The 24,374-nt window shown below is 38.4% G+C and overlaps 1 protein-coding gene across 2 annotated transcripts; it reads right to left on the bottom strand.

Annotated features, from left to right (window-relative positions):
• Nucleotides 1-291: 291 nt before the first annotated feature.
• On the bottom strand, nucleotides 292-7,885 carry rdh8a (retinol dehydrogenase 8a). Of its 2 annotated transcripts, XM_088438028.1 has the most exons (6): nucleotides 7,536-7,882; nucleotides 3,742-3,903; nucleotides 2,591-2,770; nucleotides 2,386-2,479; nucleotides 1,788-1,971; nucleotides 292-975 (listed from the first exon to the last, which is right to left on the bottom strand). In XM_088438028.1, the coding sequence occupies exons 1-6, from the start codon at nucleotides 7,639-7,641 to the stop codon at nucleotides 748-750; spliced, it is 954 nt and encodes a 317-aa protein (XP_088294154.1). In that variant the 5' UTR covers nucleotides 7,642-7,882; the 3' UTR covers nucleotides 292-747. The 2 variants fall into 2 exon arrangements, with proteins under 2 accessions (XP_088294154.1, XP_088294153.1); XM_088438027.1 differs by having other exon boundaries at nucleotides 2,386-2,770; nucleotides 7,536-7,885.
• Nucleotides 7,886-24,374: the final 16,489 nt, after the last annotated feature.

The raw sequence follows: 24,374 nt of genomic DNA, 5'->3' as shown, positions 1-24,374 counted from the left end.
TTTTTTTACACCATTTTAGTTTTACTTCCGTTTCTTCTGTTAGTATTGGATGTCTTGTAAAGTGTTATTGAGTTCCCCAATGGGCACTCAGATGTAATAATATTGTATTCATAGAATATGAAGATCGTTATTACTCTTGGGCAAGCGTATTGAAGGATGTGCATCTATAAATGATGCTTCTCTTTTACTCTCAGGGGGGAAGGTTGTGAAATACTGCCCTCTAGCGTTTTAAATAGCTCCTCACAGCAAGGCAAACTGGCCAAACTTTGAAGTGTCACGTGGACAAATATGTAAAGGGTAAATCAGATTTTTATTCACAAAAAAAGTATGAATATATGATCCACCCTTAAAAAGACTTGAAATACAACATGATTCAAACGATCAAAATTATCATTCCACAGCAGGTATGATCAATGTGACATTAGGTGCGCCACATATTAAGATTTATTCTTGGACTGCTAGGCTATGCGTTAGCATTATTATGACTTTTAAAAGTTATCACACAATTACTTTGCGTTCACCGTTGTGCTTTGTCGAGCGTCCGGGGAGACTTGTGCGTTTTTTGTTTGTTTATTTAAAGTTCATCCCATGCTGCAGTGATGACTGAAGCCCTGTCTCTTGTTATTTTCAATAAAATATATTTATGTATCTGTACACTGTCAGAACAAGGTGCATTTTCGTTTTTGTTTTGCGTAGTATATGATTCTGGTACCCCAAGCGTGAGTTCGGAGGGGGAGTGTCATCAGTTCAGTTGGGCGAAAGGGTGCGTCGGCGCAGGCAGCTGCACGTCAGGCACTTGAGGATGCTCATGGTGATGTGCATGAGAGGTCCCAAATTAAAAAGCAGGTTGTAGAAGGTGTTGACCGACAGCCCCCCGGTCTCGTCGGCGTACTTCAGGGCCACGATGGGCGTGTACATGCTGTTGGTCAGATTCCTGAAACGGGGGCTGCTCGACTCGATCACCTTCTTAGTGCACTGGATGGGGAAGGAAAGCAACGTTGGTTCGATGATTTACGGTGATATCTGAGAAGTATTCAGAGCCCTTCACTTTTTCCACATTGTGTCACGTTACAGCCTCATTCCAATTTCAATCAAAATATCTCTCACCTCAAAATTCGTCATACAATATCCCATTATGATGTGAAAAAGTTGTTTTGACATTGTAATTGATTAAAAGTAGAAACTCAACTATCACTTTTAGATACTGGAAGAATTCACAGCCTTTGCTTCATAATTTGTTGGTCCACCTTTGGCAGAAATTACAGCTTCCAATAGGATGCCAAAAGTTTAGCACACCTATGTTCAGGCGATTTTGGAAAAGCATCTGTAAACAGCCATTTTCAGGTTTCTCCAGAGATGATTCAAGTCTGGGCTGTAGCTGGGCTACTGGAGAAGGCTTTTATCCAGGATATCTCTGTATTTCGTTGCTTTCATTTTCACTTCTATTCTGATTAGTCTTCCAGTTCCTTCAGAAAAAAAACATCCCCATAGCATGATGCTGCCACCACCTTCCTTCACTATAGGGATGATATTGGCCTGATGTTGAGCTGGCCTGGTTTCCTCTCATCATGATGACTGGCATTCACACCAAATAGTTCAATCTCTGTCATATCAGACCACAGAATTTTGTTTCTGAGAGTCATTCGGGTAATTTCGGGTAAGCGATTAACACAATTTGGAATGATACTGTAAGATAACAAAATGGTGAGAAAGTGAAGCACTGTGAATATTTTCCAGTCGCAAGATATTCATTTGTTTGAAAAAAAAAAACAAGGTTTCTTACTCACTTTGGCTATGTCCTCCGGCGTTTGACCCATGGCTTCAAAGATATCTATCGACGATGGCAAGTAAACGTCTTTAAAGTAACGAACCGTGTCGGCGTCCGCGCCTGGGTACTCCATCTTGGCTACATCTTCCATCATCTTTGTCTCAAACTCTGTATGAACCGGACCAGGCTCAATCATCGACAATCTGACAAGGAACACATGGCATAATGATAATAATAATAATAATAATAAGAAGAAGAACAATAGCAAGCCAAATAACGGTGGGATCCATATCAGTCAAAATGTTTAAGTCGTTTGTGAACCTTACAAAAAAAAACAAGGAAAATCAAGATCCTACTTGCTCAGAGTCGTTCTTTGAAAATTACTAGGTTGAGAATTATAAACAGGCATATACACAGGAAAAAAAGGCATGTAAATGTATTTTGTGATCCAAATGAAAGATTTATTTTTTAGATTTTGGGACATTTTATATCCATTCTAAATAGTGGTAAAAGAGAATCCTGATTCTTTTGTTTATTTATTTTTTGGGGGGAGGGCATAGCTCTACTTTGTAACATAATTGAACTAATAAGTCTTTTCAATAATGAATTTACATTACCTGACATCAAATTTCATCAGCTGCACGGCCATGCTCTCGCAAAAACCTTCCATGGCAAACTTGGAAGCAGTGTAAACATCGTTGAACACAACTCCTGTTCCAGGACCACCAAAAAAACAACAAAAAAACAAAAACAAAAAAAAGACATTACCAACACAGCCGAAAAGAATCCATGCAAATACGGGTATAAACAACAAACGGTTACCCTGAAGACCCATGACGCTGCTCATGACCACGATGTGTCCGGCCCGCCTCTTCTTCATGTCTGGCATCACCTCTTTGATCATGCGCACCACGCCGAAGAAGTTAGTCTCAAACACTCGCTTCATCTCGTCGATGCTGATGCTCTCCACGGGACCCAGCAAGCCCACACCTGCGTTGTTGACTGTCAACAAATACGCACAAGCTGCTGCATCACAGTTCCCATTGTAACAAAAACATGTTGTCATTGCTGTGTGTTTTGATGAAGTATAACAGAGTATCGTTTTCCTTACTAAAAACACAATCCGTGTTTATAATGAAGCTGGAACACACTAGCAGCATTTTAATTTCTTCTGATAGAAAAAGATTATTTGAGATACAAGCATGATTGTGGATATTTGACACGACCACCAGAGGTCAGTGTAAAAGCACAACAAAATAACGTGGAAAGGCAAAAAAAAAAAAAAATGCCTTGTGGGTCTTGAGTAATGAGGTGAAGGGGCTTTGGACATTGCACAAGACGCAAGCAGTTTTTTTAAATTGAACCTTTATACACACTCAAGCCTTAGCACATGATCTGACTTTATTATTAAAGATCTCGCCTGGCGCATTGAAGCAGAAAATGCGCATTAAACCTGCCTAACTGACCCCATTTCCTCATGTTGACACCATTACATTGCAGGGAAGACGTGAACCCACAAAAGAAAGAAAAAACCCTTTTCATTAAATGCCAAAGTTTTACTTTGATTCAACAAAATGAATGTCTGTTTTCATGGACTACAGAAACGGGATGAAATTTAACGTAGAGAAGCTGGCATTCCAAGAATCTGGACAAATTACATTAATTAAGTAAACAAAACGACTTATCAATTATAAAAAAAAATAATTAGATTCATTTGATAATCTTGATTACTTGTGCACTAATATATATATATATATATATATATATATATATATATATATATATATATATATATATATATATATATATATATACACTACAGATTCAAGTTCAAGTGTTACTGTATAGCCAATGAAAAGCGTTACCATCAACAAATCAACAAGTTGCAGGTAAAGATGGTGTGATATCTCTTATCAGATGTACTCAAGCGATAAATTGGGAAATTGTAGATGTTAGGTCATGCATTGACTCACTCAGGATATCAATATGCCGGTCCTTCACGCTGTTGATGCACTGCTTGACCGATTCGTCGCTGCACACGTCAAGCGGAAGCAACACCAAGTTCTTCCCGTACGCGTCTCCAGCCGCCTCCACCAGCTTGTTCTTCTTCTTCAGGTCTCGCATAGTTGCGATGACTGTCGGAGGATAACACATCTTTTTTTTAGTTGATTTTTAATCATCTTTGAAATCTACTTTTGTTGTTTATTCCACAAGATTGATTTTTTTTTAGCTTGTTGGTTCTGCTTGACAGTACACACCGTCAAATGTTGTGAGAAGGCCAGCCAACCCTTCAAAATAAAACTTACCAAACATCCCAAATGATGTAGGGACATGAATGCTTTTATTTTGAAGTTCTTCTTGGAAACGCATGTTGCAACAATGGTGACAACTCTTTCTGCCGCACACAATGTTCCTGCCTTTTGGAGTGAGTCACAAGTCATGACTCCCGATGTAAACAAGACAACGTCATTCGGAAATCGGGTTCAATCGCCACTTCAGGGCAATGAAAAAGACATTTTATTGTATGGCAGCTGTTGCCAGCATTTACCTCAGCGTATAACATATATTAGTCACTAGCTAGCAGTGCTTATCAGAGGCAGTTTATATTAAAACTGCACGCTTTGATGCTGAGATCCTAACACGGATGCTGTTATAACTGATCACATGAAAATACTAGGCTGAGTCATATGTGTCTTGTGTGGGTCTGACATCACTTGTCTCATTAAAAAGAAAATATGGGGAGAGAGATGTCTAAAATCTCAGTTTGAATTGAAGTTAAAAATAAATATATAAGTAAAAAAATACTATTTTTTTATCCTTTATTATCAAGTGGAAATGTGTTATTTGAAAATGAATACTTGGCCTTATTTGGTATTACAATCTTTGGCAACAAATTTCGTGTCCTCTCATTCTGGAATCAGTTTGGCGAGACATTTCATCTGGTGGGATTCGGATCTTCACATCCCCAATAGTTAACGTTATGGCTTCTAGTTAACAATAATGAGCAACAGCACCGAGGTGGCACACGGGACTTTGAGCCTTTGATCTGAGAGGCCACCACTTTGCGACTTCCTCGTTACACACCATCAAGCACACACACACTAAAAGTAGCCGTGGGGGTCAAAGTTCCTGCGACAAGCATGCCTGACGGGACACAGAGCAGATTGGGTTTGAACTTTACACGCCGGGGCCACAATGATCACATGATTAGCGACGACGTCCATCAAGTCGGCCGCGAGGCCTCGTACGTTTCGCTGAGTCGGCTGAGTGACGCTATCGAGGGGAGGAAAACACTCTTGCGCAACGCCAGGCTGTGAGGTCAACTGGGAGTCGGCCTCCGCTGATAAAGCGTCACCTCGGTTGTCTGAGTAAATATTGGGATTTTTAGATAAGTGCGTTTGAGGTTTCTTGATGGGCAGAATTAGCCAGCATTGACAATTCTTAGAATTGACGTCATCAAATCAAAATCAAATCAAATTTTATTTATATAGCCCTAAATCACCGAAGTCTCAAAGGGCTTCACAGATGAAAAGAGGTCATGTGGAGACCTCTTTCGAGAAAAGAAGTCGTACAAAGACATCTTTTCAGTACACGTCATATTTCTTCAATATTTTTATAGTTATTTATATCATGACAAACCTCATATATAGCAACTATCTAAATTACAATATTTTCCGGACTGTAACCCGCAGCTTTTTTTCTCATGATTTGAGCCTTATACCCATTAGGCTATATATATAGCTAGCTAGATAGCTAGCTAGCTAGCTAGCTAGCTAGATGGATAGCTAGATATGAGTAGGGTTACGTTATAAATGGTTATATATATATATATATATATATATATATATATATATATATATATTACCCTAACCCACGTCTCATTCAATTTATACATATTATACTGTATATATAGATAGTGAGCTAGCAAGCTAGCTAGCTAGCTAGCTAGATAGCTAGATAGATAGATAGATAGATAGATAGATATGACTAGGGTTAAATTATAAATGGTTCCTTGAGAGTTATGAAGAGTTATGTAATGCGCGCCTGCAAATTCTCAGAAACTTCCTGGATATCATGTCACAAGACAAAGCAAATGAAGTCTAATGTAGCAATTTGCGGGACTGCGGGGAAAGCGAAGAAATGCATGTTTGGCTGTGGAACGAACAAGAGGGCCATTGTTCTCTCGGGCTCCTGCAGGAATTACTGACTAACATTCTTGTACGAACCACCGCGCCACGTTCCAAACACAACCGTCTCTTACCGGGTCACTCTGTTTTTAGCAAACTAAGCGCCTGCTATAATGCAATGTTTAATCTTCTTTGCCAAAGGGTCTTAGGATATTATTGGGTCACTCCACTGTTCAGAGGGCGACCTCTCAAAGAAGCCCACAGTGGGGGCAAAAAAAATAATCTGAAGGAGACTATGAATGTGTTTTCATATAATTTGTGGTACCAAAAAAAATAATAGTAAGTATAGTGTTACCTTGTAAGACATTTTGTGGTTGAACATAAATATGTACAAAATGACTGCTGACAGAGGTTATGTAGAAATGCCTTTAGAATTACTTTTAGGTTGGAATGTCCATGCTGATGTGTGAATGCTGAGACTGGACTGGGGTGGGGGGCATTTAATAGCATTATAAAATTCATGAAAAAGAATCAATCTAAATTAGACATTAGTTTTGAATTGTAACAATTATTGTGAAATTGATCCTTTATGGCTCTCAATGGATTTGATTAGTCTATTTAAAATGGTTATTTGACATAAATATCTGCCAATGGTAGAGTTAAGTAATTGATAAATCAAATTAAAAAAAAATTGGACCCTGTTAATTCCTTAATCAAAAGCCATTTTCTCTCACTGATGACACTCCTGCTGCAAACTGTCATTACCTTGTAGCGTTTCAAGAGGATAAAAAAAAAACATATGCAAGTGAGTATTGTTGCATTGTCTGTCTACATGTGCTGATGCACCATTTTTGTTGAGTATCCTTTGCTGAAAGTGTTATAACACTGCCACATTATTCGGATGTGCACAGATCCTCGATTTCAGACACAAATTAATAGGGTGGGTCTCAGCAGGATATGACAAGGTCTTTTTTTTATAAGTCTATGAAAAACTGCCATTAAAATATGGACTTGAAAACATCTCGGCACACTATAGTGAGGATCATTGCACCCAAGTGACCACCAGGCAGGCTTCCAGGCAGGGATGGAGAAGAACATGCGTGACACCCTCCCATCACCAATGAACACTTCAAACGGATGTGAGGCCTCCTTGTACAGGTCTCAAACTTTGCCCCCCCTCATTTAAAGCGGTGGCTCAAGGGCTGGCACTGTAGGGCCATTAGACACGGCACTAAAGCGGGGCTAGCGGTGCATAACCCACAAAGGGCAGCATTGAAAAAAAAATACAAAAAAAGAGGGGGGGGGGGGGTGACAAGGCTCCTTTTTGGTGCCTGGACACCCCCCCCCCCCAAGAAGTGGTCTTTCACATGATAATGGTTCAAGCACAAGACAAAACATAGGCTTGACTGATTCCCGATACGTACTCCCTTTAAAAAAAAAAAAAAAAGTGTGTGTGTGTGTGTGTGTGTGGGGGGGGGGGGGGGGGGGGGGGGTTGATACCCTATGCACGCGTGGACGTGACGCCAAGAGCGTAAACGGACAAAAAAAGTAAACACGGACTAGCTTTTTCCCCTAAAGCCCACTTCTGTGTTCTGTGGTTAAAAAAAAAAAAGCATGACACAAACACAAAAAAAGTTTACCATGGTAACGCTTTTTCTCGTCTCTGGCCAGCGTGACGGCGATTCTCAGGCCGATGCCGGAGGAGCAGCCGGTGATCAGCACAACTTTCTGGCCGCCGTTCGCCATGATGAGTTCGGAGAAGGTCGCGCCGTGCAGACTCGCGGCGCTCCTCGGTTCGGTTCGGCTCCTCGCTCGATCGGCCCCCGACTAAAAGCGGATCGCCGCGGCGGCCATGTGAGGGTCTTAATGCGGGTCACATGCTGCGGCTGCGGGGTCGTCACCCAGCGAAAAGGACGTTGAGACTTATTTCAATCAAGTTACTGTAATTCCTCAGCGAAAAATAGCGGGGGGGAGTGGTGCGCGTGCGTGCGCGTGACAGAGGGGGCAGTGCTTATGTGATTACAAAGCCGGACACAATGTGACACGGTTATTTTTTTTCTCTCTCATTTTTTAAAGCGCGCCATCGACACGTTGTTTTGTTTATAGCGGATATTTCCGGGTTACGTCACAACCAGTGGAAGGCTTTCATACTTGTTTCGCTTCATTCTTCTGACCAAATTGATGAATGTCGAATATTGACATAAATCAGTATTTTAACTTAAAGAAAAACAAAATACGTCAATTAAATTAAGTTAAGAAAAATAAATGCATGAATAAATGTTTACTGTTCAGAAGCTGTTCGAAATTAGAAATTATTGGTTGCTATTACGAATTAATGGGCACAAGTGATTTAAAAAAAATGAAGATACGAACAAATATAAAAACAAAATCGTGCGCCTCTGTTAAAGTTGTTTAACTTGTGGAAGAATTATTAAACAGAACTTAAAATGTGCGATCCACTCCCTAAAAATATAGTGTTACAAAAAAATAACAAAATCTAACTCAGCATAAACAAGACTTAAACATATATAAAAGGTGTATTTCTTGTTTTACTTTTTTCTTTTTTCTTAGATTTATGTGTGTGTATCAGAAAAGAGTTTGTTAAGTCCTGGACATAAGATAATTATTAATAAATGTGTAAAGATGGGCGTTAGTCGATGAAACGCTTTATAGATATACAGTATATGTCAGATCTAACAAAGGCTATGCTGTTTCTGTCACAACATCCATTTTATTTCTTTTTCAAGGAACAAAACACTAACTATGTATTAATGTAAATTAAAATGGAAGTAATTGAGAAAATCATATTAAGGCCTATAGTAGGTCAATCATTCACTAGATCGTTTATTTTAATGCATTTTTTTTCAGTTTTAGGCGCAATGATCTTTGTCTAGTTAAAAAAAAAAAAAAACTTTGATAATGATAGATTTAGCAGAGAGTAACCTAACTTTCCGTTTCATTTTTACATGTTGAACATTGCTGAAAAAATATTTTGAGGAATTCCGATTTCCTATAGCAAACTTCCAGGATTATTTTTTATAAAAATCTCAACGCATTCAAACCTACTGTACTGAAAATGTATTTGCAGTCAGTTAATGGCTTAGGTTGTGCTGCTATCTTGTGGTCAGAAGGTATAGCACAACATCAAAAATGAAACCACAGTAAAGCAAAAATGATGTAAAGCAACTGAGGACAAATCCCATCCAAGTTATGAACAAAAGATCTATATTTTTTAAGCTTTCAGGTTTTGTGGAGTCAAGCTGCGATTGATGTTCAAAGGGGTCAAAGTGCATTTGATAAAAGCAAAAACAGACGTGTGATTTTTGTCTACCGTGTGAGGTCAAAGTGCAAGTGCTAGTCTCCTTTGCAGTGCGGGAAGTGAAGTAACTCAACTTGAAGAGTTTTGTGTGTGTCGGTGCATAACATCTTTCAAGGGATAGTCCATTTATTTTGACATTTAGCAGTAAAAAGTTAATATTCTGTCTAACTAATTTAGAATTAAATTAATCGGCATGTACAATCCTCAAATAAAAAATGTTTTTTTCCACTTCCTGTCAACTGAAAATGACCACCTGTTCTCAAGGCTTGGGTAAGGACCAATCATGGCTTTCCAGGTGGTCATGTGACATTCATAAGATGAACTCTGATTGATTGATCCTTACCTGAGCCTTCAGTCCATGTGATGTCATTTTCAGTTGACAGCAAGTGAAAAAAGTCTATATTTTTCACTATTACTTGTATATGAATCAAATAGTTCGAAATTTACCCCATTCAATCCCAAAGACGTAATTTCACGTTTTTAAGTTATTTAAGACATTCAATCCCAGGTAATTATTTGTTTTTTTTTTAAGTGTTAGGCTAAAAAAAAGTTAAAAAAAATTTGCCAGTATTGACAGAGTTAATTAAAGATAAAATATTAACTCTGAGTGACAATTGCAATAGAAGGTGCACTCTCGCTTTAAATGCCTCAATTAAGTCAGTTGTAAACGTGTCTTGTAATACAACACTTTTCAAAGCATTTACAGGATTTGATTGTACTGATTGTGCCAATCCTCAATTTTCCGCACTGCTTGTCCTCATCAGGGTTGACTGTGAGCTATCCCAACTGATTTTCATCTGGTCGTCAGCCAATGGCAGGACACAAAACAAATCCAAACTCATATTAACACCCTATTGCGCCATATCTGGGTTAAATCTAACCCAAGAGTACTTGGTAGCACTTGGTAGGTACTTGATAGCACTGTGATAACTAAGTTGTGGTGCCATGATAAACCTTAACATGTTGTCACCATCTGGGTGAAATTTCAGCTCCCTAGCGGCTTCTGTCAATGCTTTCCTTTTAATGGGAAATGCCTCTGATGCAGAGAACAAAGGATTGGACAAAATACCACACAAGGGTACTGACTTTTAGACATCCAGTATGTTTCCTTCCTACCCTTCAAAAAATGATTGCATGATGACTACATGGCCGTCCATCGCCCGTTTTTCTTTGAACGCATCAAAATATTGGCAAGGCTCCAAGTTCATGATTTGGCCACAGAGGAGTTATGTAGAGGACTCACGCCGCCAGAAGGGGTCACAGTAAGAAGGCCGGGAGATATTTACATGCTCTGGAGGTGAATAGTAGCCTCCGCTATCGGGGAGCAGCTGCTCATTTCCATCAGAATGCTGAAAGAAGATATTCTGGCATACATGCGGATCCATCAAAAGTCAGCACACTGCAGTAGACAAGTTAGGCTTTGCTTAGTGGGAAAAAAAAAATCATTACCCAAATACAGTATATACTTAAATAAAGATTTGTGAGATCTGATCAAGCTTCTATCATTACAAAAATAAAAAGAGAAATGAAAACAAACTATTGCTAAATAGCATAGAATTAGAAAGATGCAAAGATATCGTAAAATTATGCCCCCTAGTGGTTGTAACTAGGCCACTGCTAAAAAGCGTGACAATGTACTGCACAAGCTCACATTATAACGCATTATCTTCCAGATTTCATATAATTGAGATTCATTATTATTATTATTATTATTATTATTATTATTATTTTGAAGCCACGACCAAACACAATGGGTCTCATTCATTCTTTAAATATGCGCGTCAAACATGCATACACAGGTGGCGGTTTTGGCATGAATGACTCCCTGGGACAGCAGCCACACTGAACAGTTGGTACAAGTTTGTTGTTGGATAAGCACTTGATTAAAAAAAAAAAAATGCCTGAAGACTAAATGTACTTAATAGTCTGACATGATTTAAAGTAGTGTCATTTGGAAGCAATTTGGGTTGGAGATGATTATTAGATTTTGAGAGTATTATTCACCAACACCCAGTCAGCAGCGAACAACTTGGAATGGATGCTCAGCTGCTCATATTGCAAATAATGAATGAGTCACCGTGGGTGGCTGCCCATATCACCCATTTCAAAAATCAGCACTGAAAAATTCACAATTTGTTTCGGAATTCAACCAAAATTGTTGCTTCTAACCAAAGATCATGTGATCAGAAATCACGTGTGTGTGTGTGTGTGTATATATATATATATATATATATATATATATATATATATATATATATATATATATATATATATGTGCATGTGTGAGTGTGTATAAGCCTTACGAATCAAAAACATAATGTGGAAGTACACATATGTTGTCAAAACAAATAAATCAACAAGTTGTAGTTGTTGCGGGAAGCTAACATGAAGCTAGCATCATGTAACCATAATGTCTGCAATATGGGAAAACATTTATGTGGAAAGAGTGATACGGCGACTTGCAATGTATTGAAATTGTATGCAACATGATAGAGCTGTGTGTTTATTAGCTTATCCATCTCTTGGCAAACTTTCTAGAAAAATGGTGCGAAAAACTCCCGCGCCCTTGGAGAAGATTAGGAACGTTCCAAGCATTCTTTAGCATGCAGAGAAAGTGGACAGGTGTAGATGGAGATGATGAGGCGGTGCGGGCCACTTTGTGATCCCCGAAAGCTGCCACTGTGGAATTTCAGAGAAGCGAGCTATTAAGACCACAAGAGTAAGCGGGTCAGACAAAAAAGGGGAGATAATGCAAGTCCATGCATGTAAACACCGCCCCCCCCCCCCCCAAGCAGCCCACCTCTTCACTTTAATCTATTCGTATCTGGGACCTCAGAGCGTATTCTTTACTGAGACATTCTGACCCTCAAATCATCCCAAAATTTTATTTCAAAAGAGACGTTACTCCATATCTGATGATCCCCCACACAGCCCATCTCATCACGACCTTATTTTATGGCTTTATTGTCAATTTCCTGTGAAGGGATCGAGCGTACACGTGCAGTTTTCTTGTCCTCAAACTGACTTCTGGACAACCACTCAGTCTTTTTAGCACTGTCAAAAGACAGCATGAGACATTGTTGGCATTTAATATTTTCTATTTGTTGATTATTCATTAAAAACACCCCCCACACTCTGTTTCTTGATTCACTTTTGGTCTAATCGTTTTCTTAAGTCTGTTACAATTTACTGACAGACAAGTTTATGTGAGGTGGTAAAAAATTTTCTGTGACTATTATCAAACAAAAATAATCATTCTTTTAGATAGCTCATTTCTGAAAATAATTTCCAATAAACTGACAAACTATAGTGCATATAAAAATACCAGATTTTTATGGTTTACAATTTTCTAGGTGGCAAAAAAAAAACAAAACCTAAGAAGATTTGGTTGCAAAGGTGTACACACCCTCATATAACTGGGAATAGTGCTAAAAATTGCTAAGAAGAAATAAAAACAATTCAATTATTTATTTAGCGTGCTCATTTCTGGAAAATTATTTTCAGTAAATAGACAAAAAAACAGTAAAAGTGTAATGTAAATATTCTACAAACACCAAGCCAGGGTTTTATGGTATCAAATTTTTTAATAAAAAAAAAAAAAAAAAGCGTAAGAAGATGTGCTTGCACACCCTTTAATAACTAGGAATGTTGCCAAAAAAGGCTAAAAATGAAAAACAAAATATTCTATCATTCTTTAGGCTAGCTCAATTCTGAAAATAATTTTCAATAAAAAGACAAGCGACAGTGCATGTAAAAGTTCTGCAAACTTATTTTTCTAAAAGGCCACAAAAACCACGAACATGATGTGACGACAAAAGTCTACACACCCTCCATAAATCTGAATGTGTCTAAAAATCAAATACAAAAAAAAAAAAATCATTCATGCTATAGATTTTTCTATAGAGGAACAAAAAACAACTAAGATGTGGCTGCACAAGTGTTTGTAATGAGGCTGTGCGCAGAATTAACCAATAACATTTAAACTCAAGAACAATGGAGTGAACTTGTGTACACATCTGTCACCATTTAGTCTCATTGATTAACCTCAAATAAACTTCGAGAAGGCTTTTCATGATTCTTTTTTTTTTTTGCTTTCTAGCAGTAGCCTTGAAAGTTTTGGGGTAAAACTGACTGCTATTTCAAACTGTTGATAATTCCTCCCATTTACTATTAGGCTCCATTAGGCTGTCGTGAAAGAGCGAGCCAGCGGATCTGAGTGGAATGTTTGCTACAGGTCACCAGTGGCGCTTTCTGCTCTTTTGTGCACAGTCTGCAGAGGAGGTGTGGAATGCAAACTTGATGAGAATAGACGCAAAGAAAGAGATGGAGCATTGGAGTAGTTGGGGTGCGAATGGAGGGGGACTCAGTGGACTTAGAAACAGAAAATGAATAGTTGAGAAGCTGGGAAAAAGGTCTTTGAGAAAAAAAAAACGTGTTGTTACAGCTGCAGCCGAGCAAATTAAAAACAGGATAACAAAGAGGTAAAGTTCATCAGCGTGAGTTAAATTCAGGGGATTAATATTAAGGACAATCAAATGACGACATCGCTGCGCAAAAAGAACGCAGGCGGTCAACATTCCGATTCACCGTTTACATGATGCGAATTTACTTCTGATTGTGAACGTGAGAATAACTGAAATTGGGTTTAGCCTGTCAATTCCGACTGAGTGGTTTATTAAGTATTTTTATTTGATTATGCCTTATAATGCTCCTAATGTTCTGAATACAAGGATCTGTGTCAAACCAATTTATGTGGTGGTGTTATAACGCTTTTAGCAAAGGATAATAAAACACAAATGGTGCATCAGCACAAGTAGACCGACAATATGAAACTACTAACAGTCATATATTTTTTTATCTTCTGTGTAACTCAATGTGATGACAACTTACAGGGTCACTTACAAGAGTTGTGAAACTATTAGACCACTAGAAGATGTTGACCATATGTCCACTATAGTGGACATTGGGTTCTCAGGAGGACATACCTATACAGTGTGTGTGTGTGTGTGTGTGTGTATATATATATATATATATATATATTATATATAGTATAGTATTCTCGTACTGTTTTCGCTCAGTTTAAGTAACTTTTCAAAATTAAAGACCAGCAAGAAAGTACTTTAAATTTCTTGGTTTAAAATGTGAAAATAAGATGAGCAAAGTGCATGAAATACACAACAGCAGTGAAATTCGATCTTGAGCGGACAAAGTCCAAATTTGCATTCTCTGAGCGAGGACATTGTTTACTCGCTGCTGAAAGCAGCTTTTTCTGTCTTTTTGTTGTTAGTTGGTTACTTTGCTGTCTCCATTTATACAACAAAAACAAATGAGTGAGTGCACACTTGTTGATTTTTAGTCTAGTTTACTAACCATTGATGTGCTACTTCAATGTTAGCTAGCTTAGCGCTCCCTTCAAGTCTACCGTTTCCAACTATCACCACAAAGACATTTCCACATTATGAAGCTTTTTTTGTGTGAAAACAATGTAATTAATAATTGCTTAGCTAATACGCATGTGGGAATCATTATAATACATACCTAGCATTATATTTGGCACATTATAAGAATAACTATCACAGCCACCATAAGCATATCAACAGGCCATATTTTAACATATAATACAAGGTGATTAGAAAGAGGTACTTTAAATCAACTGTCAGAATAGGTGTGGCAAAAAACACTTTGCCTTTCAACATATACTGTACTTATAAATCAATTTCAAATTTAATTTTCTGCGTGAGTTGATTTTCTTTTCCCCCTCCTGAACTCTCTTGCTTCACAAGCATATTTTCCTTGGCTGTTTGCCTGTTGTCCTGTCCGGGCTTGTTTTATTTTTTGCACACACATAGAGTTGATCCGGGAGAAGCTGAATGGAAAGGCCACTCAAAAAAGGTCTCCTCCTAATTCCCCACGCTCCTCAAGTCCACTCGAGGATGGTGAAAAGACAGACTACGCCCCGAAATAACGTCAGAGGCATGACTTTGCGATAAAATGATGAACAATTCTTGCCATCTATGACACTCAGTGTAACTTGTGTAATATTATTCATGTGCAGTAAAATTTGAAGAAAACTGGAAAATGAAAATAAAAAAAATAATAAAATGTACCCCATGAGTATCATTTGACATTGAAAATTTATGTTTCTCAGGATTTCTGTTTGCAAAAACACTGCTGGCCTCTGCTGATAAATAATGAGTAAAAATGGGCCTCATTCTTTATTTCCATCTTACCCATAATTCAAAATAATTTACAGAACTGCAAAGGTCACAGGCAGTACTCAACAGAGCATTTCAAATCCAGATTGGAGAGTTCCAATGTCTGATTGGTATTGGCTTTAACATTAAAATATTGAATACTACTGGAGGCAGCCGATACCAATCACTGATACTATTTACATTTTTATATACTAAAATTATGAGCGACATCGGTACTTGGTGACAGTAAGTCCTTAAAGTGTGTATACCAGCACTTGTATTGGGCTGGAAAAGAAGTGGTATTGTAAATTTTATGAAAATTATAATGTTTTATTATATGTTTAATTTATTGCCAACCCAGTTAAATTGGAACTTTGACATCTTTTGCCATCAATGGTTTAGAATGAGTTAATGCGTTAATGAGGTAATAGAATGAGTTATAATATATATATATATATATATATATATATATATATATATATATATATATATATATATATATATATATATATATATATAATTAAATTAATTCTGCCTCCATGCGACACACACCATGAGCAGCCCAATGTGCAGTGAAAGTGCCTCACAAAAACTTGAAAAAAATGAATTACATCCCACCCAAACATATAGGGCATCATTGGAAAGGCCAGGGTGTCCTCTGTTGATGACACTAGGACTCAGTAGAGAAGCCCCAATGTGTCTAAAGATATAGCCTCCCAAAAATGGCCCCTACAGTGGACACAAATAGGCTGCCTCTCGGGACAATATACAGTAAAGGCATGAAAGGGCGGTCAACATCTGCGCTCCACAGTGGTTAACTTATTTTTCCACTTATCTGAGAAAGAATGTTTCAAAAAGCTCACCCTCACACTTTCAATTGAACTTCCACATCATTATATCAACAAGAATCTGATTTATGAAACATGACAGGTTCTTGGCACAGAAAGGGACGAATATCTCCATTGCTATACATTTGTTGCGGACCTGACAAATAAATTGGGGCTCATGTACACAGCACAAGTATTTGTCACCCGTGGTTCAGACTGTCCACTGGACTCTTGGTAACTATCCGCTAAAAGCTGCTAGGAATGTGCGAGGCTCCCATCCGGGCGGACTGTGAGAAGGGAGACGGCGGTCCTTCTGTTGACATACCGGGTCAACCTCGATATGTCCGCAGACATGGCGCCTGCTGTCAAAATTGCATTTGCTTTACACCGCACGCAAAAAGCTTAGGCCATTTTTCATCAAAGCTATTCGTGGCCACTTTCCTCTGATACGGATGGCTAAAATCGCAAACAGGAAGTCGACTGGTCAAACTACGTATCTAATACCGTTGACTTTTTTTTCGTCAAATTGTCAAGTGTATTTTTACCTTGGGCGGTTATTTGTCCAATCATTTGATCTTTACAGCCAAGGCATTTCACATCAAAGGCAGAGCATTGAGAGAAGACACTGGGGAGCTGAAATTTCACCCATATGGTGACAACATGTCAGTCTTTCATCATACATATATATATATATATATATATATATATATATATATATATATATATATATATATATACATATATATATATATATATATATATATACATATATATATATATATATATATATATACACATATATATATATATATATATATATACATATATATATATATATATATATATATATATACATATATATATATATATATATATATATATATATATATATATATATATATACATATATATATATATATATATATATATATATATATATATATATATATATATATATATATTATCTACTGCATTAGATGTGTCGTGCATTTTACGTGGTCTCATACTCACCGTATCGTGTTTTTCGTGTCATATCAGCGGGTTTAAATGACCACAGCAAATATGTGAAGGCACTTCAGGATATTTGAAACATCTTAAAAAAGTTTCTTCAGGTATCAACAAATGGTACTTTTTACCTTCAAATTCCATGACAGAAACACAAGTTGTCCTTTCAAATTACCTATTGGAAGATGAACTTATACATACATACATTTATTTTATATTATTGAAATTAGCGTATGAATTTGTTGCATGTTTATTGTATTCGTAAATATAATTCACCATTATATGATAAGTTTGGATGTAAAATTGATGTAAAAAAAAAATCTTATTTAAGTGCAAGTAGAGACTATTTTTCTGTATGGTCTGATGAATCATTTTGAGTTTTTTGGGAGGAGTCATGAATTGAACTCTGGGTTGCAGACCATCAGAACTACAATGCCTATATTGTGCACTTTTTTTTTTTTTAAACAGCTGACTTACAAGCATGCGCGGAATTACAGCCATTACATCAAATTACCCCGCAAACCTCAAACAGACAAAAACCAGAGTAGATTAGCAGAGACGATCCGTATATCACCCCAGTGGATAATAATTGCCTTAAGAGGTGCGACCGAGCAAATTATGCGCTAATAATGACGGGGGCTTCCTCTGAGCTGGGAAACGAGGCTTCTCCTAGACGCCCACCTTTGGGAGGGGGAGGAGGAGGAGTGATGGCGAGGAGGAGAAATTGAATGAGAAACCTCGAAGAGGATCTTGAGAGGAGCCACCACAACAAAACAACCTCCCCGAAAGTCCAGCCGGCGGAAGCGACCGCTGGCTTTTTATTTGAGATTTTTTTTCAAACTTTTTTGATACATTCATGGCTGCTTAGTGCTTGACAACTTTTTGCAGTGTTGGTGGAAGGGGGGGACCCTCAAGATTTGGGAAGATGGAGCACTTTTTAAGGAATGGGACACTATGGCTATTGGCTCTTATTTTACTGCAGTTCACCACCGTTCAAGCTGGTAACGTATATCTTAAGTAAATATATGCATGTCTTCATGAGATCTTTGTGTCCATTTTGGTGGACATTTACTTTGATCTTTATCTTCTGACTCATTCAAGATACTCTATCAAATCCTAGTGTGCTCATTTGAGGATATCTTGGCCTTTATAATGTTTCATGTATTTCCTTGAGACAAAATGGACACAATATAAGACACAAATTAAAAAAATCAAAATGCATAAAAAAAACAACAACAAAGTAATGCTGTTCTCAGTTGAGGACATCTAATGAAGACATTTCTAATGAAGTTTCATTTATTTGCCATCTTGAGGAGTTTGTGTCCACTGTGGTGGACATATCGTATTGATCGTGACTCATTCAAGATACCCCGAGTCCTTGTGTGCTCATTTGAGGACATCCTAACCTTTTTAATGTTTTATGTATTTGCCATCTGGATGAGACAAAATGGACACAACTGAGGACGCAAATTAAAAATAAAAGGAAAAAACAACAACAAAGGAAAACTGTGCTCAATTGAGGACATTTTGTCTTCCTAATGATGTTTCATGTATTTGGTGTCTTGCTGAGTTTATGTCCACTGCGAAGGACCATTCAAGTCACCATTTAAGATGGTAAATCTGAAGTCAATATATGTCTTCCTGAGACCCAGTCTGTTTATTTGTGTCCATTTTTAATCTATATGTTTTTATACAGGATACTCTATTAAGTCCTAGTGTCCTCGTTTGAGGACATCCTGGCCTTTCTAACGATTTTTCATGTATTTGCCGTTTTTGAGACAAAATTGATACAACGGCGGACACAAATGATTTAAAAAAATAGAAGGATAACCAATGAGAGAAAATTTTTTGTTTTAAACATTTCCGATCATAAAACGGCTTTTTCCTTATGCAAGTAATTTAGATTTCCCACAGGAAGTCTTTGCAAAGTTCTTGAGAAGACAGCAATCCCGGTGCAGGTTGTGATCAGGTGTGCGCTTGTGCAAACGTGTGACGTCACGCTGGCGTGTGCGTGCGAGCGGCGTCGCTTGACTGCGAAAGACTTTCGCGTTGGCTTGCGAAAGAGCTGAACAACTGACTTAAAGGGAGTAGATTAAAATTCCTGGCATGGATCTGTTGCGTGCTCGCACACTGTATAAAACTGCCTCACTTAGGGCTATTTGGCATTTTTTTCCTGCTTTTTTTTTAAGAGGAGCCTCCTTATTGCTCACTTAATCACGTCTTGTGGTTGCAATTACACTAAGGCTAAACTTGAGTGTACAGTGTTAAGGCTGACTACTGTTTTGTATCATTTTGTAGTGACAGACTTTTGTTTTAAACGTTTTAAAATCCAGCTTGCATATGTTAATTCATCCGGAGCACTCAAGGGGTTTAATGGAGGCCGGATCAATGCAAAGGTCTAAGCCATGAAAAAGTCCTTTATCGGCAAACTCACTGCCAACTAAATACAGTGGTGCCTTGAGATATGAGTGACCTAATTTGGGAGTTCTTTAACATATGAGCTGCTGTTTGACCCATTTTTTGTTTCGCAAGGGTGACGGTGACCTCATCGCACTTGACTATAAGCGCCAAATAGTGAACGATTCATCAATGTATTCCTGTCTGAGTTGAAGTTTACCATTAAAAAAAAGTGTAGGTGCAAAAATTAATTTATAATTATTTTTCAATAATTGATTATTCACTTAGAAACATTTTTTTAAATTTAAAATCATCCTATGCTCAGAATTGCAGCAGTATTTACTTTCCTCTGTTGTCATCCTTTCAAAGAATGATTTTTTGTGTCGAATCAAAGTCAAGTATTTGCTTTTATTTTGAAAATCAACGCTCAGCATTTTTGCCAATCACGTATCACTTTACTTTGATCAAAGGAGTCATAGGGACATTTTTTTTTTTTTAATTTGAATTTACCGATCACAAGAAGCCGGATGCATAATATCTCATTATTGTACGCAAAAACATAAACGGTAACTGATTAAAACAACTGCTTAAAGAAATGTTTTGACAGTTTAATGGTAATGCTAATTAGCATCTACGTCCTGGTGCTTTAACCCTTAGGGTTCGGGTTAGTTGAGCAACAACAGGCAGAAAATTTGATAGCAATCACCACATATTCTATGCATATGATGATGAATATTAGTGCCGTACTGATGTTCTTGGGGAGGAGCTGCTCTCAGGAGTCCCACTTGAGATCTAGGCATCATCCTGCAATAAGAGTACAATCCTATTGAGTTACGAGTTACATTTTGAGATAATGATGATGATGATGATGCTAGTACCACAACTAGTTCAGAAGCTCTCATCCAAACAAATATACTTTTCCCATAGTCCACAAAGTTAAATTATTGCCTTAATTTCAATGGTGATAGCCTGACTTTTTAATTTCTTCCCACTATTCAAAAAAAAAAAAAAAAAACGTCACTGCTGACTTGATTGAATCCACCGGCTGAAACAATATCGTGATAGACGCAGGAAGAAAGCCAAGTGCTTGTAATCACATTCACAGCTGCTGCAGTGTCCACTGGCTCTCTTATGAGGGCCTGTGAAGTGACGCTGACTTGGACATAGCGCCCGCTCGGATTTAAGGTGGCGCTGACTGATAACGTGGCCGTCGGTGCCGTCTTTGTGCGCAGGTGATAACAGCAGGAGAGTGGACGTGTCTGTGTAGTCCGTCCCGGCCTTTTATTGTGGATTTTCCGACATTCTTAAAGTGTCGGGCAGAGAAATGTTTTGTCAGGTGCTAAACTATCACTAATCCCTCCATGTGTGTCCACTGTAGAGGATTTTTTCTTGTCTGTAGCTTTTGACTCTGGAGCTACCCTGCTACTTCCTCGTGTCCTCAACAGAGGACATTCTGGCCTTTCCAATGATGTCTTATGCATTTGTTAAGGATGCAATCAACCGTGCTGTTTTCCTTGGACAAAATGGACAAGACAAGATATCAATGAAACCATTGTGGTGCTAATGATGCGTGCTACCAGGGGGCAGCAAATCAGACACTCAACTTCCCCTGAGTCCTCAGTACGGCAGTGATATTATTTGTTTTTCACAAAGGACCAAGAATATTTTCCTCACTAGGTTGCTTGGATACAGATCGATATATTTTTTAGGGTGAAAAAAAAAATAAGTGGGTCAAATCCTTTTGTAGGTCAAGTGATGCTTTATGGCCGCATGGAGGAAAATCTTTTTCATCCCCTCAGGCAGCATCTGAGCTTACTCGATGCTTCGAGCAGCTGTCCGTGGGACAAATTGGCGATACTGCAGAATCCAAATCGGAACACAATGCCATTAGTGTTCGGCCCTCTCTGGGTGCCGAACCTGTCGGCTTAGGGTGTCCTCAAAAAGTTTCTCCATGGTTGCTGGCATTTGTTTCTACGGGGCAATTTTGCCCCTTAAGTTTCTAACTTAATATTAAAGACTTATAAATCCCAATATTGCAATTTCATTTCAATTAAATTTCTAATCTTCTAATTTGTCATTCCTAGTTCACAATGGTGAAATTATGCACTTCCATTGCACGTAGCGATACCTTGAAATTAGGTATCGGTACTTGCGATATAAAGTGTACTTGCCTATTACTAGTTATAAACGTAAAATTCAATTTCAGTTAGTTTTCTCTAAACGTATTGATTTTGTCAATAAAAATGGTTTTATTTTCGAAAATTTATAGTTTTTTCTGTCATTTTCCAACTACTGTACTATAATATCTTTGATCGACCGTTCCGAATAGAAGATAATGCTCGGTTTAAAAACCCGCATTATGTATAAGTCATACATTTATTATGGTGGCAAAATAAGATATGGCTGGTATGCACACTCTCATCAATTGTTAGAAGTGGAATGGCTGCAACGCAGTGTTCAGATTTATGAGCGTATAGAAGTGACAGCTTGGGGTCGAATGGTCATGTATGCACATGCTTGAAGAGAGCTGACACGTGCTTGTAGCTGTTAAAGGTATAATGCGCGAGACATTTATGAGGAACAGGTTACCTGTAGTTATCCTCCTCCAATACCCAAACCGTGCCCGCACTTTTTTCGCCCCGAGATCTACTTTTCCATTGACTTAATGACCTAACATGGCAGCCGATACAGCTCAACACCAATTTAATAAATCAACACATCCTCTTTTGCAGTGATATCACTGAACAAAGAGTATGATGACCCAGGAATGATGGACGCATTGACCGGGCAGTAAACTAAAGGAATGGGATGAGATCTATGCATTGAAATACAAAGGAGAATGCACTGCCCGTCAATCTACTCTATTGTAGTAAAACAGCCAAATAATGTGAGAAGGCCAGTTAAAGCTTCAAGTAAACTGCACCAAAACCCCTAATGTATGATACCAACGGCCTTGATAGCTTTTGTTCCTTTCTTATTTTGTTTAATCGTGCAATTACATTGATCACGGGGGGAAAATATAGCTGCACCATATTTAGCGAGTTGCTTATTTTCATCTTTAGTTCCTACATAAAACCAGATGACAAAATAAAAAATAACAGTGGTGTGCAAAACATTCATCATATACACATCATATAGAGGAGGGGTGTCAAACTCATTTTTATAGTGGGCCACATTGTCATTATAGTTTCTGTCAGAGAGCCTGAATAACTGTAAAGTCAAATGAATTTTCGAATTTGTCGCGCACATTGCTAGTTTTGAAATCAGAGGTCGGTAAAAACTGTTCAAAAGAGAGATTGGGAACAGAAAAATGGTTGTTTGCCCCCCGCATAACTTTTAAAAGTTGAAGACAACTTGCAAGTTTAGTACTTTAGCAAGAAACTTGAAGTCATTATTAGCATTTCGCGGGCCACATAAAACGATGTGGCGGGCCGGATCTGGCCCCCGGGCCACGAGTTTGACACCTGTGATATAGAGAGACAGCCTAAAAAATGCATTCCTAATACTATAAAGTGCAAGGCATAGAGCAAGTGTGAGGTTTGCATGTTCTCCCCGAGCCTGGATGGGTTCTCTCCAGGCACTCTGGCTTCCTCCCACACTCCAAAACCATACATGGCAGCTGAATTGGACATACAAAATTGTCCTTGGGTGCGATTGGGTGCGTGAATAGTTGTTTGTTTCTGTGTGTCCTGTGTGTCCCCCGATTACTGCCCAAAGTCTGCGCCTCTTGTGAGGATAAGCAACTCTAAAAATTGAATGAATATATAAAAGTGCCGGTTGTAGAAGGTAGCAACATCCTGAACAACAAAACAAAATCGAGAGTGAACATTGGCAGGAGATCGGACAACGCCACCTAATGTTGGCAGCACCTGGACGGTTGACCGCGGTCGATAATTTGAGCGCCCGTTTCAGGGTATTCAACGGAAACTGTGGCTAAAGCAAAGATGACTCAAAATGATGTTTTCTCTCAAATTCCATAAGTAGAAGTAAAAACATGTGCTTGGGCCTTGAGGGGCAGGTGTTTTCTCGAAGGGTCCGTCAGCTTTTTGGCCCACCGTCCCATCGTCTTGTCAACAAACACGAGCAGTGAACAAACAGGAGAGTGAAGTATGCGGTTTTGATGTTATCCAGCTCGTCGAGAAAATTGTGATATGGCTTTTCGGTTGGCATCAACTGATATTCCCGCTCCAAATCAAAAGTTAAACGATCACCGCGCGCCTGCACGCTTGACCTAAATCCGTCGTAAAAAGACAAATACTACGAAAGAAGTCATCCGCTTTCAACCGCTCTCATGAAATATTATCTCAACGCCTGCTTTCATCACCGCTCTCATATTGATATTCACCACCGCATGAAGCGTATCCTCAGAGAATATGTTCCAAATCTTTCCCAGCCCTTTCGCAAGCTCTCGTCTCGACACGCTCCGACGCTGTCGACGATAACTAAAAGCAGACCCCAAAGCGGCCCGAGCCCAGCCGGCGATTGCGATAACCTCTTGCTTCTCATTTTGGATTCTTCAAGCGAACCGGCTTCTTGTGGTGATGTAAAATTAACTCACTGTTATTTCTTTGGTGCCCTCCAACACGGGTAAAGAGTCGGAGGAATAAACGTCTGAGAGGAAATTGGACAAGGGCGGAGGTGCAAATTGCTTTCTGATGATATTATGCTGATATAATCGGCTTTGACAAGCTACTGAGCTTGTTTTGTTAGAGTACACGGTGGAGATAAAAAGTCAAC

The sequence above is a fragment of the Hippichthys cyanospilos genome, chromosome 16 (genome assembly GCF_059441005.1).
Source record: "Hippichthys cyanospilos isolate Australia breed blue-spotted pipefish chromosome 16, RoL_Hcya_1.0, whole genome shotgun sequence".
NCBI classification, from domain to species: Eukaryota; Metazoa; Chordata; class Actinopteri; order Syngnathiformes; family Syngnathidae; genus Hippichthys; species Hippichthys cyanospilos.
The sequence above is the reverse complement of the archived record's forward strand: the minus strand, read 5'-3'. Positions and strand labels throughout refer to the sequence as shown.

Excerpts from the sequence above, each read along its gene's own strand:
- rdh8a (XM_088438027.1), bottom strand. The coding sequence starts at position 7,641 with ATGGCGAACGGCGGCCAGAAAGTTGTGCTGATCACCGGCTGCTCCTCC. Across the intron at positions 3,904-7,535 it reads CGAGAAAAAGCGTTACCATG|TCATCGCAACTATGCGAGAC; the intron begins GTAAACTTTTTT and ends ATCCTCCGACAG. Across the intron at positions 1,972-2,385 it reads CTGATGAAATTTGATGTCAG|ATTGTCGATGATTGAGCCTG; the intron begins GTAATGTAAATT and ends GTTCCTTGTCAG.